Source organism: Furipterus horrens, unplaced genomic scaffold (assembly GCF_987537825.1).
Source record: "Furipterus horrens unplaced genomic scaffold, mFurHor1.1.pri manual_scaffold_1, whole genome shotgun sequence".
Taxonomy (NCBI): Eukaryota; Metazoa; Chordata; class Mammalia; order Chiroptera; family Furipteridae; genus Furipterus; species Furipterus horrens.
Genome location: NW_028327171.1, coordinates 95,575,684 through 95,595,679, shown reverse-complemented (window position 1 = coordinate 95,595,679; position 19,996 = coordinate 95,575,684). Strand labels below are relative to the sequence as shown.

Here is a 19,996-nt window from a genome sequence, read left to right as displayed (position 1 = left end):
CTGGTGAAATCAAGAAGACTATATTATAAATAACCCAACACTTTCAATTTTAAAACACCCCGAGGTATCAGCATTCATTCTGTTGACTGAATGAGGTTATCACAACATTAAAATAATCACACACATAGAAATCTGATATAAAATTGACAATGTAATCACTCGCTCTCTAATTCAAAAGCCTTTTCCACAAATCTTTATTTTTCGGTGTTTTGCTCTTCTGCTTCCTGATATTTTAAAGTGTGAGTGAAAGGGGCTGAGGACAATTGATTTTTGCTCTCAGGTATTTAGAAAACAGTAATTTACTTGTCATGGAATCCACCTTTTAGGCATCTGAACTAGGTGAGAGTAAAAAGGACACTGTCCTCCAGTGAGGTTTCCCTAGAAAGACAAATGCATACACACACACACACACACCACACACACACACATACACACACCACCACCACCACCACCCACCCTGACCCGCTAAAGTGGAGTTGCAACTTGAGGGTGTCTCAATTCAAGGCAGCTTCCTCAAGTCCCAAATCTACCTGGAGGACAGAGAATTTGGGGTTACTTTAAATTCAACAATTTAGTTTTGGGTTCAGCGTAGAGAAAATATCTATGAATCAAAATCTATCATCTTCAAAACTCCTTAATTTATATTTGAGAAAATGGTACTTGTAAATTTTCATAGGAAGTAATTATATAGACCAATCATGATTTTCACCACACCAATAAAGCAGTATGAAAAAAGAATAAAGAGTATAAAATAGTATCTTTTTCAAAAGTAAAACAGTGTTAAATTTAACACTTAGGGTCTTCTATTAGCTCATCAATCTCTTCTAAAAATGGCTCCAAGAAAGGCAGGAGATCATTATGCTGAAGAAGCAAAAATTCCAGGCTGGAAGCAAGGTTTTTACTGAGAATATATAATCATGACAAAGTGGAAAGCACTGGAATTGACTATTTATAAATCAGGTGTATCAAAATGCAATGGATACTACATAAAGATTTTTAAGATTAAATTGAAGAAAGGAAGTGAACTGGATTGTCAAATTTCATTTCATCTTTGATAATGAATCAGAATGAAAAGTAGCAACTTTGACTTATTCTTTTACTCGGTTGATTGTAGAATGTTTCATAATCAAAATCTGATTCCTTATGAGAGTCACAGACCATACAACCCAATTAATTACTTCAAAAATGTATGCTATTTGTCAAAAGTGGCACTTGTTTAAAGGAGTTAGATATAAATTCATTACTACTTAAAAAAAACAAAGAGAGAGTCAGAAAGAAAGAAGTATAGAAAGGAAGAAAGTAAATCAAACATCTTGCGTATCAAGTCATTTGGTCCATGAAAGAGAACGCATAGGTACTCAATGAACATGAGAGTTGCAGACACGCAAAAATAATCAAAAAGCAAAAGTGGCCTTTGACACCAGGAAAAACGTAGAGAAAAAGAACAACTCATTAATAGAAAAGGAAAGATTTTATCCTATGAAGATTAAAAGAGACCTTGGAGCCTATTTAATTCATTTGGATGCGATAAGCCCTTCAAACCAATGTGTCCAGAATCAAACTGCTCTTAAACCTATTCTTACCCCAGTCTTGCCTATCTCAGGGAAAGGTACTATCTACCTCATTATTCAAACTGGAATAATGGCATTACTCCAGACACCTTCCTTAATTTACTTCATTCCCACCCAGTCTATCAACAAGAACTGTCAACTCTGGTTCCAAGACGTATCTACATCCAGCCAGTTCTCTCTCTCTCTGTGCCATTGCTCGAATCTAAGCCCCCGGCAGCTCTAGCCAATACTATTGTAATCACTGCCACATTGGTTTCCTGGCATCTCCTCCTACCCTTCATAATCCAGAAGAGTTGCCCAGAGTGATCTTTAACAAATGGACATTGAACAATGTCATTTCCAAGCTTAAAACCACTCAATGGCTTCCCATCTGCATAACATAAACCATGTTCCTGTAACATGACTCAAAAACCAGGCCCCTGCCCACCTCACTGACATTCTCTTATCCCAGCACACCACATTCACAATCACCTTTTGTCCGCTGAACCTGCCAGTTCCACGTTCTGAATAATGGGAGAAGAAACGGTGAAACTGGATTATCTAATAAAACTTTTGTAGAAATATTTCACAAAATGCATATGAGGTACACATTAAGCACACCTATTATGTGATGAACATTTACTTCACATACCTGCACACACACATAAAATAACTTCTATGTAGGAATTTTTAGCTCTGATGTCTCTTTAAAAGCACTTTATAAAGAGGTTGTTTTTACACCAGTTTTTATGAAGAAGTAAGTCTTTTCTTTAGCTTTTTAAAAAAAATAAATATAAAGAAAACATTTCTCAGTCAAGGTCATACTTTTCCAAATTAGAGTTAAAATAGCCTACCATTGGAGCAGTGTAGCTCTATAAAAAGATATTTGAGAAAGAGGGGTGACAGGCACTGGGGAAAGATGGATGTTTGGAATAAAGAGTGTGTATATTTTAATGTAAGTAGGATTTCCCAGTTTAGATGGAAAATAGCAGAAATGACATTGGGAGACAAAAAGAGATAGAGGAAAGAAAGAAACCAGACTACCTTCTCAAATGTAAAGAAACATTTTCATGTTTTAGGAGACTTAGAAAAAGCAGAAGTAAAACAAAGGAGAAACTGAGAAAGGAAAATGCAGAAAGAAAAGAGGAGAATTTAAGCCTAATCTTGGTCTGGATTCTAAATCTTTTGAAACTCCAACTTAACCCACAATGTCACTATCAAGCAAAGTAAATGCACATGTACGCAGATGTGCATGCATGCACACTAACACACACACACACACACACGCACGCACAGGGCATTTGTATTATACAGAAAGATAATCCTTTAAATCCCCAAAGCATAAATAACGAAAGGCAGGAAAGCCATCAACACAATGAGTGCTTTTCTAAGTCATTTAAGTGAATGTTTTTTCTAGTCAGCTAATCACATTAAACTGAGGTACGTCTCTTGATGTCTAAGGTGATATTAGTGGACATGTAAAATCATAGCTTACCTCTTTTAGAGTATTTGGATTGACAGGAAACCCTTTCCCCCCAGAAAGGCTGGAGTATTTCTTTTCCAAATTACAAAGATTTTCCTTTTCCTGAAGGAACACAAAATCTATTCAGTTTCGTCAACCTTGGATTTCCCTGATGACTAATGATGTTGAATATTTTTTCACATGACTTAACTCTTCATATATATTTTGTGAAGTGTTTGTATTCAATCTTTTGCCTGCTTTTAAAAAGTATTTATTGAGTGTTTATATATTATTATTGAGTCACAGAAGTTTTTAATATATTCTGGATACAAGCCCTTTGTCATTTCCTTTAAAAAAAAAATCTTTCTTTACCTCAAGGCTATAATGGGGTCCTTGCACTCCTATAATTTCTTCTGGAAACTTCATCACTTCAATTTTTAAGTTTAGGTCTATGATTTCTCCAAATTAGTTTATAGATATGGTGTGAGATTGGATGGTGTTAAGGTTCCTTTTTTTTCTTGTTTGTCCAGTTGATCTGGCACCATTTGTTGGAAAGGTTTTCCTTTCCCTTTCCCTTCCTTTTCCCTTTCCTTTTCCCTTTCCCTTTCCCTTTCTTTTCTCCTTACTAGATTGTCTTGGAGGCTTTGTAAAAAATTAATACAGTATATATGTGGGCTACTTCTGGACTCCCTGTTTGTTTCCACTGATCTGTATGTCTAACACCCTTTGCATTTTTGTACACAGATAATTTTCATTTTTTACATAGTTAATGTTCTATTATGTTGCCATGAACTCTGAATTAGTGATCACTGAACCACTATTCCTAAGGAATGATAGGGTTGGGTGTTTGTGAGCTTCTCGTCATAATATTTTCAGCAACCGATTGATCAACACATAACTTTATGTGTGTTTCTGTTAAAAAACATTTTATTTAAATAGCAGTACAACTGATGCCCGAACGAAGCTTACCTAGCTCCATGAGGCACGTTACAGCCTTTTTGCAGTTAGGAACATTAGACAGTTCTTTAGCACTGTGCTTGCGAGCCATTCCCCACAACAAAAGCATTGCCAAAAAAGCACAAAAATGTGAAAACATGGAACTAAATTGTACACAAAAAAGGACAGTTGTTTGTAGTATGAGAGCTAAACAAGAAGGCAGAGGGTGGCCTTGTTCCACCTCAGCAGGGAGTGTGCATGTCCAGTGACCCAAAATGTTCTCTGCTCTGTGCATGCTCATGAGTGACTGGATGACAACTATTAATTCGGGGGTTACAAATAGATTTTAGTGAGGCTGCAAATTCACAAACACAATCCATAAATGATGAGGAATGGCTAGATTTTAGCAACAACCAATTAGTCTCTATAAAATGTTGGGATTTTTATTGGGATTGAGATGTATTTATAGATCACCTGGAGAAAATAAAGATATTAATATTTATGGACCACAATTTGTACAATAGAATTATATCTTATATATTTTTAATAAGAAAGTGGTATTTCTGTGAGGGTGCTTATCCATTTAGAAAAATTTATCCCTAAGAAATTTTTTTCTTTTTCTTTTTGCTGAAATTTTAGAAACTGTTTAAATACTATATATTACACTATATAATTCAATCTCTGCCTTTGAATATCATATGAAAGGGTAAAATAACTGGTGGGGAGGCTAATGACACTAAAGCAGAGTTCATCCCTAGAGTACGAGATGGAAACGGAAAATACAGCTCCATTCAGAGGTTTGTAGGTACCGAAGAAGCAAGAGGGAAGGAGCTGCTGGGGATCAGTGAGGGCTACAGAGGCACCTTGAGTGAACTCATAATTCTATATAGAAAAACAAATTTTCTCTCTCTTCTCAAACTAAAAATAGCTACACTTCTTGTTGGTGGGGTCATGGTACAGCCTCATACTTTAATGCATATTCTGGATTTGTGTTTTTTTTTCCTGCACACCATTCTGAGTCCATCTCACATTTTTATGATCACAAGCGTCCCATTCCTAGGTACTGGCCTGCACACAAGGCTCAGTTGGGAGACTAGCCCCATCAGCTTTAACTTTGGTGCCTTATTCCTCAAATTAGATTATGGCCATATTAGGAGAACTGGTTGCAGTCTGGGCAGAGGAATCCCTTTGCTTGTAGTCACTTTTGGTGCTAAGATGTGGACACAGTCCCTTTGGTGAGAATGATCTTGCCATCCACGTGGGGGTATCTACCTAACTAATTAAACTAAACTAAGTCCAGGGAGGCATTTGCAAGGAAGACCCCCACAGAAGTAATTGGAGTTCAAAAAACCAGAGAAGCTGAGCCAAAATGTTTGATAGCCATTAAAAAAAAAAAAAAAAAAGGAAAGCAGAACATGTTTTACTTATTTGAAGAAAAACAGGATTAAAAAAAAAAACAACCCAGAAAATCAGAAAACAGATTTTTATACTGTTGAAGAAACACAAAGAAAACAGCCTTGCTTATTTTCTGAATTATAGTTAGTCACTCTCAGAACATCAGCCTATTAATGAGGAGTATTAAATAAAAATGTATATTAAAGTCTTCTCTAAATTACAATCCACTGCGCACTACTAAAAAGGCACTTGCTTTGAATGAAAAGACCTTCCCCACATTGAAACCTGTGTTTTATTGCAGCCAGTGCTGAAAAGGAAATACTTACTCTTTGCAGCATCATTATTAAGTTATTCTTTTCTTTTACAAAGTGGTCTTGCTCTCTCTGAGCCTGCTGGACAATGTGATTGGCTTGTTTCTTCAATGCAGAAATTTTTTCCTGTAGGAAAAAAGAGGATCATAAAACAGATACACGTTGGATATTCTAAGATTTGCCAGTCTGCTCTGGAAGTGGGAGAAGAGGTGTTTCCAGCTGGAGTAACAGTGACCATGGCTTCATGGATGGTTGGCGGTGACTATTACTCAGAGACCATTTCTTTGACCTGCCAATCTCATGGTTTTTCCTAAACTAAGGCCAACACAGTTCAAGTGATTTAAAATCTATTTGTAGAACCCGGAAGTCATTAGGAAGTCTTGTTTTAGACTTGAAATGAATTTTTGACATCATCTTGGGAGACACTTCATGGAGGAAAACAATGGAATTTCTTATTTAAACTGAGAGCATAAGAAGTCACCTTCCCTATCTTCCTTTCCCTCAGTTTGATGGGTTTAGACCAGAGCATTGGGGCGTGATTCTAAATTCTGGAACAAGAGCTAAATTCTGAGCTGGACACCCAGGTGTTAGGGGCTGGGCAGAGTCAGTAATGTGCATGGCATTCCATGGGGCTATTTCTAAGGGTGACAAGCTATCAACCAGCTTTGACAACTATTGAGCAACGGACAGAGAAAATTTCCAAATAGACTTTGTTCATACAATTATTTTGAATCTAATTATGATCATTGCAAAAAGAAGTAATTAAAATCTAAATTTCTGATTTTTTTACACCATGGTTTTCACATAAAAGAAAAAATTAGATATTATTTATAAATGCATCCACAGCATTAAGTAACAATGACTATAACATGTATGTTTATCTAGTTTAAAGCACCATTGGGCACATAAATGGCAAGCTCCATAATCTGTTAAATGTGAAATGTAATTAAACATACAAAGATATTCAGATGTAAAGATAGGTACACAAAGATTATTATTGTCACATAGTGAGGGGTATATTATGACTTTTGCATTGAATGACACCTGGCAGAAGTACCTTTCTTGTAACAATGTTCCGTTGATATTCAGCCACTTCACGCAAGAGCTGTTGGGTCAGGTTCTCCTTTTCCTCGTCCAGACGGCTCTCATGCTCAAGCTGCTGGAATTCCAGGTCCTCAAAGTGTTTGCTCTCAACATCCAACAGGTCAGCATCCTTTGGAGAAAAGCAGATGAAAACACGATGCACCAAAATGGCTGCAGCCTTTTTAATGTGGACAAAAGTTATTAAAAACAAACAGTCCAAAATATGTTTTTAATTACAACACTGAACAGGTAACTCTCTCTTTTGGAATTAACCCCCAGAGCAGAGACAGTTATTGGAATTGAAAGGGACTGTGGGGGTGGGAGAGGGGGGACACATTTATTTTACCATTGATTTTTGACTGTCTTGTGGATGTGGAAATTCTTGCTTTAATTCTACTATGTGACTTTAAAATGGATCACAAAGTATAAAAAGAATTTAGTAAATAACCTAAATAGTATCTGCAGACCAAAGGTGTGACATAGTCTTTTGAGAAAATTATTTTCCATAAATTTTCAAGTAAAATTAGATTTTAGTACGGAGATTAAATTCAAGATTTCGAAGTTGTTGACTGTAAAAAAAAAGTTGGCATACATAACAGATCAGAGGTACCTTAGAGTGAAAGATGTACCCCAAATGGCACACAACACAATCCACTAAGATGTGAAAATATTAGCTTCTTTGTATTTAATTTGTTTTCTTTTATTATTCTATTTACTTATTTATTTTCTTGATTATTATATTGCAGTTGTCCCAATTTTTCACCTTTTGCCCCCCTCTACCTAGCACCACCCACTTCCTCCGGCAATCCCCTCTCTTTTGGGTCATGCCTATAAGTTCCTTGGTTACTCCATTTCCTATACTTGCTCTTAACACCCCCCCTTGCCTATTCTTTAACTACCTATTTGTACTACTTTATCCCTTCATCTTTTCCCCAATTCCCCGAGTTCCCCCTCCCCACTGGCCACCATCCCAATGTTCTCCATATCTATGATTCTGTTTTTGTTCTGCTCATTTGCTTAGTTTGTTTTTTAGATTCAATCATTGATAGCTGTGTATTTATTGCCATTTTAATGTTCATAGTTTTGATCTTCTTTTTCTTAAATAAGTCCCTTTAACATTTCATGTAATAATGGTTTGGTGATGATTAACTCTTTTAGCTTTACCTTGTCTGGGAAGCACTTTATCTGCCCTTTCATTCTAAATAATAGCTTTGCTGGATAGAGAAATCTAGGTTGTAGATCTTTCCTTTTCATCACTTTGAATACTTCTTGCCAGTCTTTTTGCCTGCAAAATTTCTTTTGAGAAATCAGCTGACAGTCTTATGGGAACTCCTTTGTAGGTAATTATCTACTTGCCTCTTGCTGCTTTTAAGATTCTCTCTTTATCTTTAACCTTTGGCATTTTAATAATGGTGTGTCTTTGTGTGGTCATCTTTGCATTCATCTTGTTTGGGACTCTCTGTGCTTCCTGGACTTGTATGTCTATTTCTTTGACCAAATTAGAGAAGTTTTCTTTTATGATCTTTTCAAACAGGTTTCCTATTTCTTGCTCTTTCTTTTCTCCTGCTGGCATCCCTATGATGCGAATGTTGGAACATTTGAAGTTGTACCACAGGCTCCTTACATATCCTCGATTTTTTGAATTCTTTTTTTCTTCTTATTGATTTGATTTTTGGCTTCATCCACTCCACTGCTGATTCCCTATAAATTGTCTTTTGTTCAATTAGTGTAAGCTTCATTTCTCCCTGGATCTTTTTTATGCTGTTGAAGTACCCACCGAGTTCCCTGAGCATCCTTATAACCAGTGTTTTGAACTCCACATCTTATAGATTGTTTATCTCCATTTCATTTAGTTCTTTTTCTGGAGTTTTGTTCTGTTCTTTTATTTGGGCCATATTTCTTTGTCTCTTCATTTTGGCCGTCTCCCTGTGTTTGTTTCTATATTTTAGGTAGGGCTTCTTTGACTCTGTGTCTTGGTAGTATAGCCTAAAGTAGTAAGTATTCTGTAGGGTCTAGTGGCACAGCCTCTTCTTTCTCCCAAACTGGAGAAAGGTGCTCACTCCATGTGGGCTGAGTACTCCCTCCTTTTGTAGATGAGTCTTGATTGATGTTAGCGGATCAATGGGAGGAATTTACCCAGTCCAGACAGCTTTTAGGACTGGCCGTGACCCCTGGCCAGCAACTACCTCCTTCCATGGCTTGTGGAGGTGGTTGGGTGGTACTCTGATGTGGTCTGTAACTGTCTGCTGGGTGTGCAGGTTCTATGGTTTCCCGGGTGGTGCACGCCAAGGTCAGCCTCCACCTATGTTCTGTCAGGGGACCCTTGGTGTGAGCCATAAACCAATCTTCAGACAGCTGCTTCTAATGCTGGGCCTGGGGCCACTCAGTGAGAGGTATGGGGGCTGGGCTCAGCTGTGGCATGTCTGAGCAGATTTAGGAATGTCTGAAGCCTGTGCCTAGCCAGCCTTTCATATGGAGAAGCCGCCGTTAACCAGCTTGGGTGGGCCTGTAAGGTGGATGGGGCAGACCCTTAAGTAATCATCAGGGCAGGGCTAACCTTGTGAGCTAGGTTGATGGAGATTCAGATATGGTGCTCCCACACCATGGTTCTGTGTAGGAGAGGGCTCAGAAAAGGTCAATGGCCGCTGTCTGGAGGAAGCTGTCCCCCAGTTCTTGCCCTGATGCCAGACACTTCAGTTCCTCTCCATATGCCACTGGTGCCCTTCAAGGTATTGTCCCAGTGCTGGAGCCCAGAGGGAGTGATTCTGAGTAAGTCCATGTGTGGTGTGAGGCCCTTTAAGAGGAGCCACCAGAGAATCCCAGTTTCTTCCACTAACCCAACCCCCACTGCTTTTTATAGCCATAAGTTATGGGGACTTATCTTCCTGTCCCTAGAACCCTGAGCTGGGTGGTCTGGTGTGGGGCTGGGATCCCTCGCTGCTAAGCTACCACTCTGTTTTATATCCATCACACATGGGTTTGCAACTAGCCCATTCTGCATCTCTATGTCTCCACCCCTCCCACTCCTACCTACCCATCTTGATGAATATGGTTTCTCTAATTCCTTAGTTGTCAGACTTCCATACAGCTTGACTTTCTGATGGTTCTGAGTGATATTTGTTCTGTAGTTTAGCTGTAATTTTGCTGTGGTTGTGCAAGGAGGCAAGCCACATTTACCTATGCCTCCATGTTGACCGGAAGTCTCCTTTTATGATTTCTAAATAAATTTTCTTTAATGTACCTACATAGAATAGTATATGTACATTACTTAAAATAAATATTCATTTTTTGAATATGCATAAGTATATATATGCTCTATATAATAAATATAGGCATGCATGCTCACATAATTATATTGAAGAAAGATGTAATCAAAAGTAGTTGGAGATTGGGTCTTTTCTTTTCTTTTTTTTTTTTGCCTCTCACTTGCTCCCAACTGGGAACCTGGCCTACAACCCAGGCATGTGCCCTGAGTGGGAATCGAACCAGTGACCCTTTGGTTCGCAGGTCGGCACTCAGTCCAACGAGCCACATCATCCAGGGCTAGAGACTGAGGTTCTTAAACTGGGCTTTTGTAAATCCCTTAAAATTGCTTACAAACCTTTTTAGTGGGAAGAACAAAACAACAGCTTTCATCATAAAGAGTGCACAAAAAGCAACTCAAAAGGTTTCTTACCACTACTCTGTGGATAATCCTGGGACATTTAAGAAAGATTAGAAATCATAAAAGTCAGATGGTCTAGAACAGGCATTCTCCAACTTATGAGATGCCTCCAGATAAGAATGAATCTGTATCTGTGCAAAAATTGGTTCATGTTGAGTAATTTATCCTCCAATCTACTTTTTTTTTTTAAAAAGCCACCCCCTTACTTTTGGAGACTTTGACAGAACTATACATGTAGTATGTATAGACTTTTAAAATATATATAATTTATAAATAAGCTATGGTCAAAAGGAAGAGGCAGCTGAACCACATGGCTTGCAATTCTCAATAGATAAAAGAGCCAGGACATTTTTTTCCCATCAAAACATCAAAAAGAGCCCTGGCTAGAATGGCTCAGTGGATTGAGTGACAGCTGCAAACCAAACCAAAAGGTCGCAGGTTTGATTCCCAGTCAGGGCGCATGCCTGGGTTGCAGGCTAGGTCCCCAGTTGGGGGCATGCAAGAGGCAACTGATCAATGTGTCTCTTACACACTGATGTTTCTCTCCCTCCCTTTCTCCCTTCCTTTCCTTCTCTCTATAAATAAATAAATAAATAAATTTTTTTTTTAAAAAACATCAAAAAGAGTTAGAAAAATAAACATATCATAAATTAGGTTTGTATCAGTATTTAACTCCATCCGTCTCCTGGTTTTTATGTAAATTATGATAAATTAAATCTTTTAATGAAATGGAATATATTCCTATTTTATGAAATGAATGTTATGCTGGGAATGATTCATAGAAGAGATATTAGTTACCAGGCAACCATGTAATTAAAACCAACACTATAGCGACAAGGTTATTATGTCAATAGAGACAGTGTATTCTCAAAGCTTAAGAGCAGGAAGGGTAATTTGAAAAATTCATCATTTAAAATTTCTTTAATTTTAATTGGACAAACAAAATGTGGTTTTGGTTTCAAGTTATTGGCTGACATTTCAAGTGTCTCAGACATTTCATGCTTATAATTTTTAAAGGAATTAATGAATTCAGACCAAATCTAGTCACTACTGAAGGAATTAAGGGATAATAACTAAAGTATTATGTCTCAAAACAAAATATCTGTAGTCTTGAAGCAATGTGTTAGCTAATATACTTATTCATATAGGCATACGTATTCATTTTTAAAGGCTTCCAATTAAGTTTGGTTTGTGTCTAAAAGTCACTGAGATAAAAATTTAATAAACCCGCTTTCTTAATTTATAAAAATCTACATTCAAAGTGGACATATAGCTCACAATATGTACACTATGCTAGTCAGTCCCCCACTCTACATCTGGTTAACATGCAACATGTTATTTTAACCGCATGAAGGTCACAGAGTCACTAATGTATTTGTAGTAAATATTTAAACAACTGTATGAAAATAATAGCACACTAGGAAGGAAAGTTGAAAACTAAACCTAAATTTAGCACTCAGATTCCACGGGTATAATCATCTGATCAAGTTATCTAAACTATTAAATTGTGTGTATATAAACTTATACTGTGAAAGCAAAACAACTTGGGATGGGGAAAACTTTAGAGATTAGATAATAAGAATTCAGGAGATGGAATTTGGGGCAGGAGTAGTTTCATTCAGTACAAATAATATATGTAGGAAGCTCAAAGTCAAGTATATGTTAAGTCAAATGAAAATTTGAGCTCCATCTCACTACTAAAAGAACATTACCAATCTCTATCAGCTGGCAAGCTTAAAGACCAGGTGTGAAAGGGTATAAAACAGCTCGCTAAAGAAAATTTAAGTGCAATTCCTTTTTTTCTTTCCAATAACTTTTTTGAGAATTTGTATAGCAGAGTTTACATGCAGATCTTGATGTTTTCTTTGCCTCTTAGAGAAATAGAGAAGAGATGTGGTAATGCCAGGAGGAATTAAAGTAATAATCTAACAGCTCAAGACCAAGCCTGAAAGCAAATTCTAATGGGGCTCAGGGTTTGTTAACATTCCTCCATCTTACGCTACAGTCAAACATTTTTAACTGCATGCTTTGGAATTTGGAGAGACAAGGTACAATAGTCTGTTTGCTACAAATGCCTCATTTTAGGATACTGAGGCCCATGAAGATGGAATGACTCACTTGTGCAAGATTAAATTATAAACTGTAGAGTCAATGAGAAAAAAGTTTTCCTAATTGTAGAGTCACTGAATAAATTATTTTAAAACTCAAGAGACAGCTGAATAAATACCAAAAGCATAAGAAAAATGCTTTAGCCAGGTGTTGGCTGCATTTAATAGTGAAACTTCTCCTGGCAAATTAAAGACTCATTTAACTTCAGCTTTCCTTTCCATACTTCTCACGGCCCAGAGAACAATCCGATGGGTGACCCCGTGTTGACTACTTACAACCACAGGCCATGAAACAGCATCAGATGAAACCTGTATTATGACTCCTAAAGCAATGATTTAGATGTAGGAGCCCAGTCAAAACCCACAGTGTTGTAGATACAAAATCATTCTTCAATTTCAGCTTAAGTATTTGAGGCAATATACAGTTTAAGAAAATGATGTTCTCCCTATTCCTTTATTTTGTATAGATTGCCTCCTAATAAAGTTTGTTGTAGTTAAAAACAACCTTATTGAATCTATTAAAGTGCCTTGGGGAAACTTTGTAGTGAAGTGGTATTCTGAAATGTTTGAGGTCTGAAGGGAAATGACTTGGGATAACACAGGAAGTTCCTAATATGAATGGACTTTCAATGAAATAAGTAAACTTTTTACTGATTAAGCCAAGGGATTAGTGAAGAGTTACTCTGGCCATCACTCCTGAAAAATAGAATTAGTAGACTTCCTAATATCAAGTGAACAGAAGCCACAACAAGCCAATTTCTCTCTCCTAAGAAAAGGGGTTTTATGATAAGAAGATTATACTTTGCTTGGAGAGGAAGAGGAAGAGAGAGGCGTATTTGCCTTCAGTTAGTGGAACAGGCTGTCTGCATCATTTTCTCTCCTCCTTTATAGTTAAAATCCTTAGAACATATACAAATTTATGAGTTATCCTATAGAGCTAGATTAAGCAAACAGCAATTACATCAACCTGAGTTCAGGTTATTAACAGACTCTACCAATTTTTATTTGAAGCAATGTTTATGAAGAATACAAAAATAACTGCATAACTAGAGAAAGAAAGGAACAAAATATATAATTATGCTGCTGATTCAAAATAAAGCATTACACCTATGTAAAAACTTTAGTAGTAAGGAGAATTGAATGACATTAAACAACTATAAAAATCAGTTTCCCAATCTCTTTTGTGAACTGGCATAAACACAAACAAATGATAAACTGAAGTAATTTTGCAAATACTATTCTTTTCCTAATCATTTTACCACAAGGTTTTCAGAGAATGGTGACATGTAAGAAATTTCATCTTATCACAGCAAATTTAGCTGTGCACGATAAAATGAGTGAAGAGGAACACTGTTTGAGCTTTCTTTGATCCACGATTGTAAGAATAACATATTAAAACTGATGTGCTGCAGTTTTAGCCTGTCTGTATTTGGTACTCTTTATTAAGATGATTTCCGACTCTGGAATATATTGAAAAGTTTTAACTAATTTTTCATAACCTACTGATACTCAAGGCATCAAATATTTTTGTATTAAAGGTCATCTTAAACATTTTCAAGGGGGCTATCTTATTTTTCAACTTGCCTATTCCCAAGAAGGTAGAGACATAATGACATGAGTGAAACTGGCCTTCTTTACAACTCATGTGGAATCATAAATTGTTAATCACCCAGGATTAATTACTATTGTGTGATTCCTTCAAAAGTCCAAGACTCTCTCCCAGGGTCACAACTTATTTGGGCTGCCATTCAGAGGAAACAGAGCAGTTGTCTGTGAAGTTGTAAGTGGCCTTGCCAGGAACTGTGAAACCACCCATGTAGGAAGTCTTGTTTTCAGAATGTGGCCGTGTTAGACACTGCCAGCATCAGCCTCAGTGAAATAACCTGATCAAGTTCAACTAGAAGGTCTATGCTGCATTAAGTTTTTAAAAATCATGAAATTCCTATGAGAAAATGTTGGGCACATTGGTACTGCCCTGCATCCTGGGTCTGCATGTTTGACTGTTGTGCTCGTGCTAGCAAGTTCAGTGTCACTGAGAAGCAGAAAGAAAAAGCAAAACAATACGATAAGCGGGGGTGGGGAGCCAATCAGAAAATAGAACAGTTTTTGAATAAGAGTATAAAATCAAGCTACAGAGAAAACATTCAAAAAGGGCAAACTACTCACGATGCATCAGAGAACAGAGCAAAGATGATGTCAGTTGATTTAACTGCTATGATCTTGGTGACAGTTACATGTCGGGAATTGCTCACTTTGATTACAAAGAATGACTCCAGAAATGTTTTTACATTATCAGTTAGGTGAAGGATTCTAACAAGGAATTTTTTAACTGATTAGCATGAAATAATATATACTGTCAGCATGCATATTTCTATTTAAAAAGTATCCAATGACCAGAAATTATGCAAATTTACAGTATGTAAAGAAGGAAGTCAGAGGTAAGTGGAATTTAATGGAAAAAAAAAAAAAAGGAAACAGAAAACAACTGACACATTCCTGTTTGCTACTGACCCTCTTCAGTTGTTGCTGTAACTGTTCTCTCATGGACTCAGGACAATTGTCCAGCTGGGTCTTCTGCTCGGAGTAAAGCTCCTGAAGCCTCTCTAGTTTTTCCCTTTCAGCATCAAGCTTTACCTTCTCCTGAAGTTCAGAAATCAGAAAATAGAAGAATAGAAATTACCTTCATACCTAAGTAGACGTTAGTGAACATTTCCCAAGGATAACACAAACAAGTATATACAAACACTAGATATCCTATGAATGTAAGAACATATGTTAGTGACTAGGATAAGGGGGTATAAATGGAAGTAAAAACAAGGGACCCCATTTCTGCGTTCTCAAAACACAATCTACTTCCTTGAGAATTGGTATTGACCTCCACCCCTCCTTCCTTCCTTATTTCCTGCCACCATGTTACAAAAGCCAGGGAAACAATGATAACGTTGGCAATGGTCAACAAAGAACAAAAGAAATGCCAACTGAATTCCTAAGATAGCATTGCAGAGTCACTTGGCAGAGAACCAGACAATGAAAAGCAGGAATTTACCTCAAGTACTGTGGTAGTCCAATTTGCTCAAGGCATTTCTTAGGCAAGCTTTGGGAACTACTGAAATTTTGTTCTCATGTCAGGCTGATAACCTGGTCATCTAAAACATTCCAGCTATCTCGTAAACTTCAGAGTTAAGCAACTAGAGAATCTGATTCCAAAGAGAGCATCTAATTCAGAGGCTGAGAGAGCTAGTAAAAATGCAAAACTGAACAAGCAGCAAGAGGAAGGTATATCAGGCAGCTCAGAGACACCAAAGTGTGACTTTTACTGTGGAGATAAGAACTTCCTTACAATGACTGACAAAAAAAGTAAGTGAGACCTGGATTGTGAATAAAGAGGAGAGGAGAACACCCAGGAGTCAGAGAATAGAAGCGAAAGGAGAATATAACACCAAAATCCTCCTAAGTCACACAATCCAAAGTGACCCTGGACATTTTCCAGGGTATAATAGGCAAATACTGCAATACAGTGATTAGGAGGCCTTACAATGCCACCTTGTAAACAGAGACAAAACTTCAACCTGTTTAGTGCCAGTCTTCCCAGCTTGCATTCCCTTTGTGATACTCTGAACCCTTGAAATAAATTTTAGACCTGATTCTCTCTTTGCATAACCCTCTCAGACTAAACAGAGGCACCCGATGAAACATTACCACAAGTTCATTCTCAGTAAGCAAAATACCACGACCTTGCTTTCCTTAGTTTATTCTATGTGAATTGGTAGAAAGAAAACTGGCTTCTAAGCCCATCGCAGAAAGATATATATTTTTAAAGGATGGAGTTCTGACACAGTCCTATAAAACTATGCTTATTATAACTTCTTCATCCAAATAGCCATGATTTCCTGTGTAGACACAGTCAGATTCCTTATAAAAGATGTTATGGTTTAGGTCTGAAATTATATGACATCAATACCTATACCAGTTCACTTGAGTTTCGATATCTGGCTTAAATTTAAAAATTTCAAGGGCATTTTAGGCATGTATATTTTGATTTAGAAATGTATTCTTTTCTCAAAATGATTATAACCGTAAGTCATAAAACTGAGAACCCTATTTCATCTATCAACCTAAAAAATGATTCTACAACTTAAACTTTAGCAGACTGTAAAGACAGTGTCCTTGTTTTTAATGGTAAGTTTGTCCACTGGGCACATCTGCTGTGCAGGAATTCGACAAAGTGATGGCATCATTCACAGAAAAAAGGATTCTCAAGTGTTAATTCATAGTAAAACTGAATACACTAGTAGTACCAGTTAGATTTAATTTTTACTTTCAGAATTAATTTTTTTTCCCTTAATAAAGCCAGGAATACAGAACACCCATTGTTCATTGGCAAAGAAAATGTATTTCTTCTGTGTATTTCAAAGATGGTCCTATTTACAAAGCAAAATAATTTTATCCAAAAGTAGTTCTATTTCTAGAAGCTGTATCACCAGATTTTGCAGCAAATCTAGTTCCAAACAGAAAGTTAAGCAAATAAGAAAACCATTCATTCCAATTAAATACCATATGTTCAAAGCCCTAAAATTTAAAGTTCTATTTGATAGAACACACTGATACAATATTTGACAAAAGAAAAGACACTGGCCTAAAACACAGGTCTCAATACAAAGAAATAATCAAACTATTGCTCTGATGCTCTCATTTTAAAAAATTGTTGATAATAATCACAAACAAACAACTAATTAAAAAAAAATACCTTATGTTTACATAGCGCCTTCCTCCTGACATGCTCCAAACATTTCGCAACTCTATACAAGGGGGTGGTTAGAAGAATTATGCAAGCAGGCACCATCAGAACCTTCTGCAGCAACTCTGCGATTTATCAGTAAGGCTGTGACCACCTTCTAGGTCTCAGAGCAAAAGCTCACTGGGGCCAAAGCTAGGGCAAAGGAAGTAACAGGGAAGGATGAAAGGAGGACTAGTAGTGGCAGGTGGGCCTGGCCATAAATCACAGAGGACCACAGAGGTGACATCACTCCTGCAAGAGCTAGAAGTAGCTCAGCTCTGAGCCAGAAAGAAATTAATACTCCTCTCTTCTATTTACTGCCCAGGAAGTCTTCAAAGAAAAATTAGCTCTAGACAAGTAGTTAATTAGGACTGAAAGTATCACATTCTACAGTAAAGGTAAAACAGATATACAAATTAGATGGCATTCCAAGGTTCAGGGATTCTTGCTTTTTACATGTAAAATATTAAAACTGGGTGTTATTCTCTTCCTCCAGATTTAAAATGGTAAACTCACCTATTTTACCTATCCTAGGCACAGGGATATTTTCCAAACCCAAATTCTGAAAGAGTATAAACATTTTTTTAAAGATTCATAAATGTATTTTCAGGAAATAAATACAGATAAATTGTTAATATTTTAACAAATTTACCTTTGTTAGAAAAATTAAGATTTCAAGGAATTGGAAATCCAGATGTGCAAGGGGACACTTATAAAACCAAGGACAGAAGGAGACTTCCCTAGAGACATGGCTGTTTCCATCAGCACTGTTCTCACATTGACTTGTCCTCTCTTGATCTACTGGCAAAATCCAGTTAGGTCACAAAGTCACTGCCAGATTCTGCCTATTTTGTATATTTAAGACTAAAGTGTATGTGCATTTACAGCCAAAGGGAAATTATTCATGGGCAAATAAAAGTAGAAATCAGTACATAACATTGGGCCTATGGGCCTGTATTTGTTTCCACAGTGAGTTGTTTACTCACGCACTCAATAAATATTTATAAGGGGCTGGGGGTCCTCATGAAGTACAGGCTATTTAGCTCTGTGGTTCTTAGTCCTGACTGCCTGTTAGAATAACTTCGGTGAACTTTTAAATATACTATTTCTGGGCCTCTACTTAATCAGAAAGGCTAAGAAGTGAGCATTTTAAAAAATCTCTCCAGCTTTTCTAATATGCAGCCAGGTTGGGAAACACTGATTTACCCACCCAGGATGATATGAGAAGCAAAGGAGATTAATTACTATTTGATTTTCCTAATGAAGATACCAGATTCTACCACAGGATCCACCAGAAATTGTTCTTAAAATATTTGGCCTCGGCACCTTTGTTTCATAGTATAAAATGTCTCTCTTACAAGTAACATCCCAGTTGTTTTTGTCCATAATTTTTACATTCAGATTAAATGCCTCAAGTAAACTAAATGGAAAATAAATTGTGAGAAATTTCAATATCAAATATGCATTCAGAGGGAAATGATACATTTCAATTTCAGGTGCAAAATGATTCTCTTCTCACAGACAAATGGTCAAGAGTGGTTATAAAATTACCCTAAATAATTTGAATTTGTACACAAGAATTGCCAATTATCTTGAATGAACATAATAATAAAAGGCATGTTGTGCTATATCTGTGATTAGAAGTTAGAAACATAAGTTTTCTCTCTTTTAAGTTCTATTCATGAACTGAAATTTAACTTGCTGGCTCTATTTGGATTCCAATACCACACAGAAACTCTTGAATACCAGTGGAAAAAAATCATTTTACCATATCTAAATGTGCAATACTTGTTAAGCAGATGGTTCAAGGTTACCCTGAAAGATGCTTATTTTATTAGCTTGTATGGCTGCTAGATAAAATAGAGGATACCCAGTTAAATTATAACTTTGGGCGAACAACAAATTTCTTTCAATGTAGGTATGTCCCAAATAATGCATAAGACATAATTATACCAAAAATTCTTCTTCTTATTTTTTAAACAGTTCAGAGGTCTTTTATTTTTTTTACACTTATCATGCCTTGAATTCACAGGGAATGGGCTCCAGCACTTCAGGCTCCTCTGCAATGATTCTCACACGGTGTGCTTCTCTGCGTGGGGCAGGCTGGCACTCTAGCTGAACCCAGGTACCTTTCTCTTTGGCTTCCTTCTTTTCTGATAATTTTCCTTCACATGTTTCAGGAAGCTATCCTGGCTCTTATGAGTGCTTCGTGTATTACACCAATGCCCACCACATGCTGGGTGACATTGTATACCTTCCAGTTTTGCCATGGGAACATTTGTGGGGCATTTCTTCTTGAACACTGCCTTTCCCTTGATGTCTACAATATCACTTTCCTTGTAAATTATCATGTATGTGGCCAAAGGAACAACTCCTGTTTTCTAAAAGGCCTAGAGAACATACAGCGGGTGCCTCTCCCCTTTCCCTTTGTGTTTGTCATTTTGGCGAATTACTAGGAGACGGCAGTTCTGGTCGAAAGGAAAAAAAAATTTTTTTCTGTTTATCTGAAATTCAAATTTAACTGAGCATACTACATATATACATCGTCGGCAGCCGTCCGTCTCGAGAGACGATGGTGTAGCTTCTTAAGAGTACATATATACATATATACATACACACAGATTATATATATGTGGAGAGGGAGCAAATCTGGCAATCTTATTAACTTGGTAAGGTTTTCTTGAAAATTAAAATTCATCTTTTGACTTCC

The 19,996-nt window shown here is 36.9% G+C and overlaps 1 protein-coding gene across 1 annotated transcript in view; it reads right to left on the bottom strand.

Annotated features, from left to right (window-relative positions):
• PHLDB2 (pleckstrin homology like domain family B member 2) overlaps positions 1-19,996 on the bottom strand; it is a 246,362-nt gene that overhangs the window by 42,929 nt on the left and 183,437 nt on the right. Inside the window, exons 7-10 of the mRNA XM_090276411.1 lie at positions 15,021-15,149; positions 6,712-6,867; positions 5,670-5,780; positions 3,046-3,135 (exon numbers count right to left, since the gene is read on the bottom strand). Of these exons, the coding sequence (XP_090132537.1) occupies positions 3,046-3,135; positions 5,670-5,780; positions 6,712-6,867; positions 15,021-15,149 (486 nt within the window). The remainder of the gene's footprint in view (positions 1-3,045; positions 3,136-5,669; positions 5,781-6,711; positions 6,868-15,020; positions 15,150-19,996) is intronic.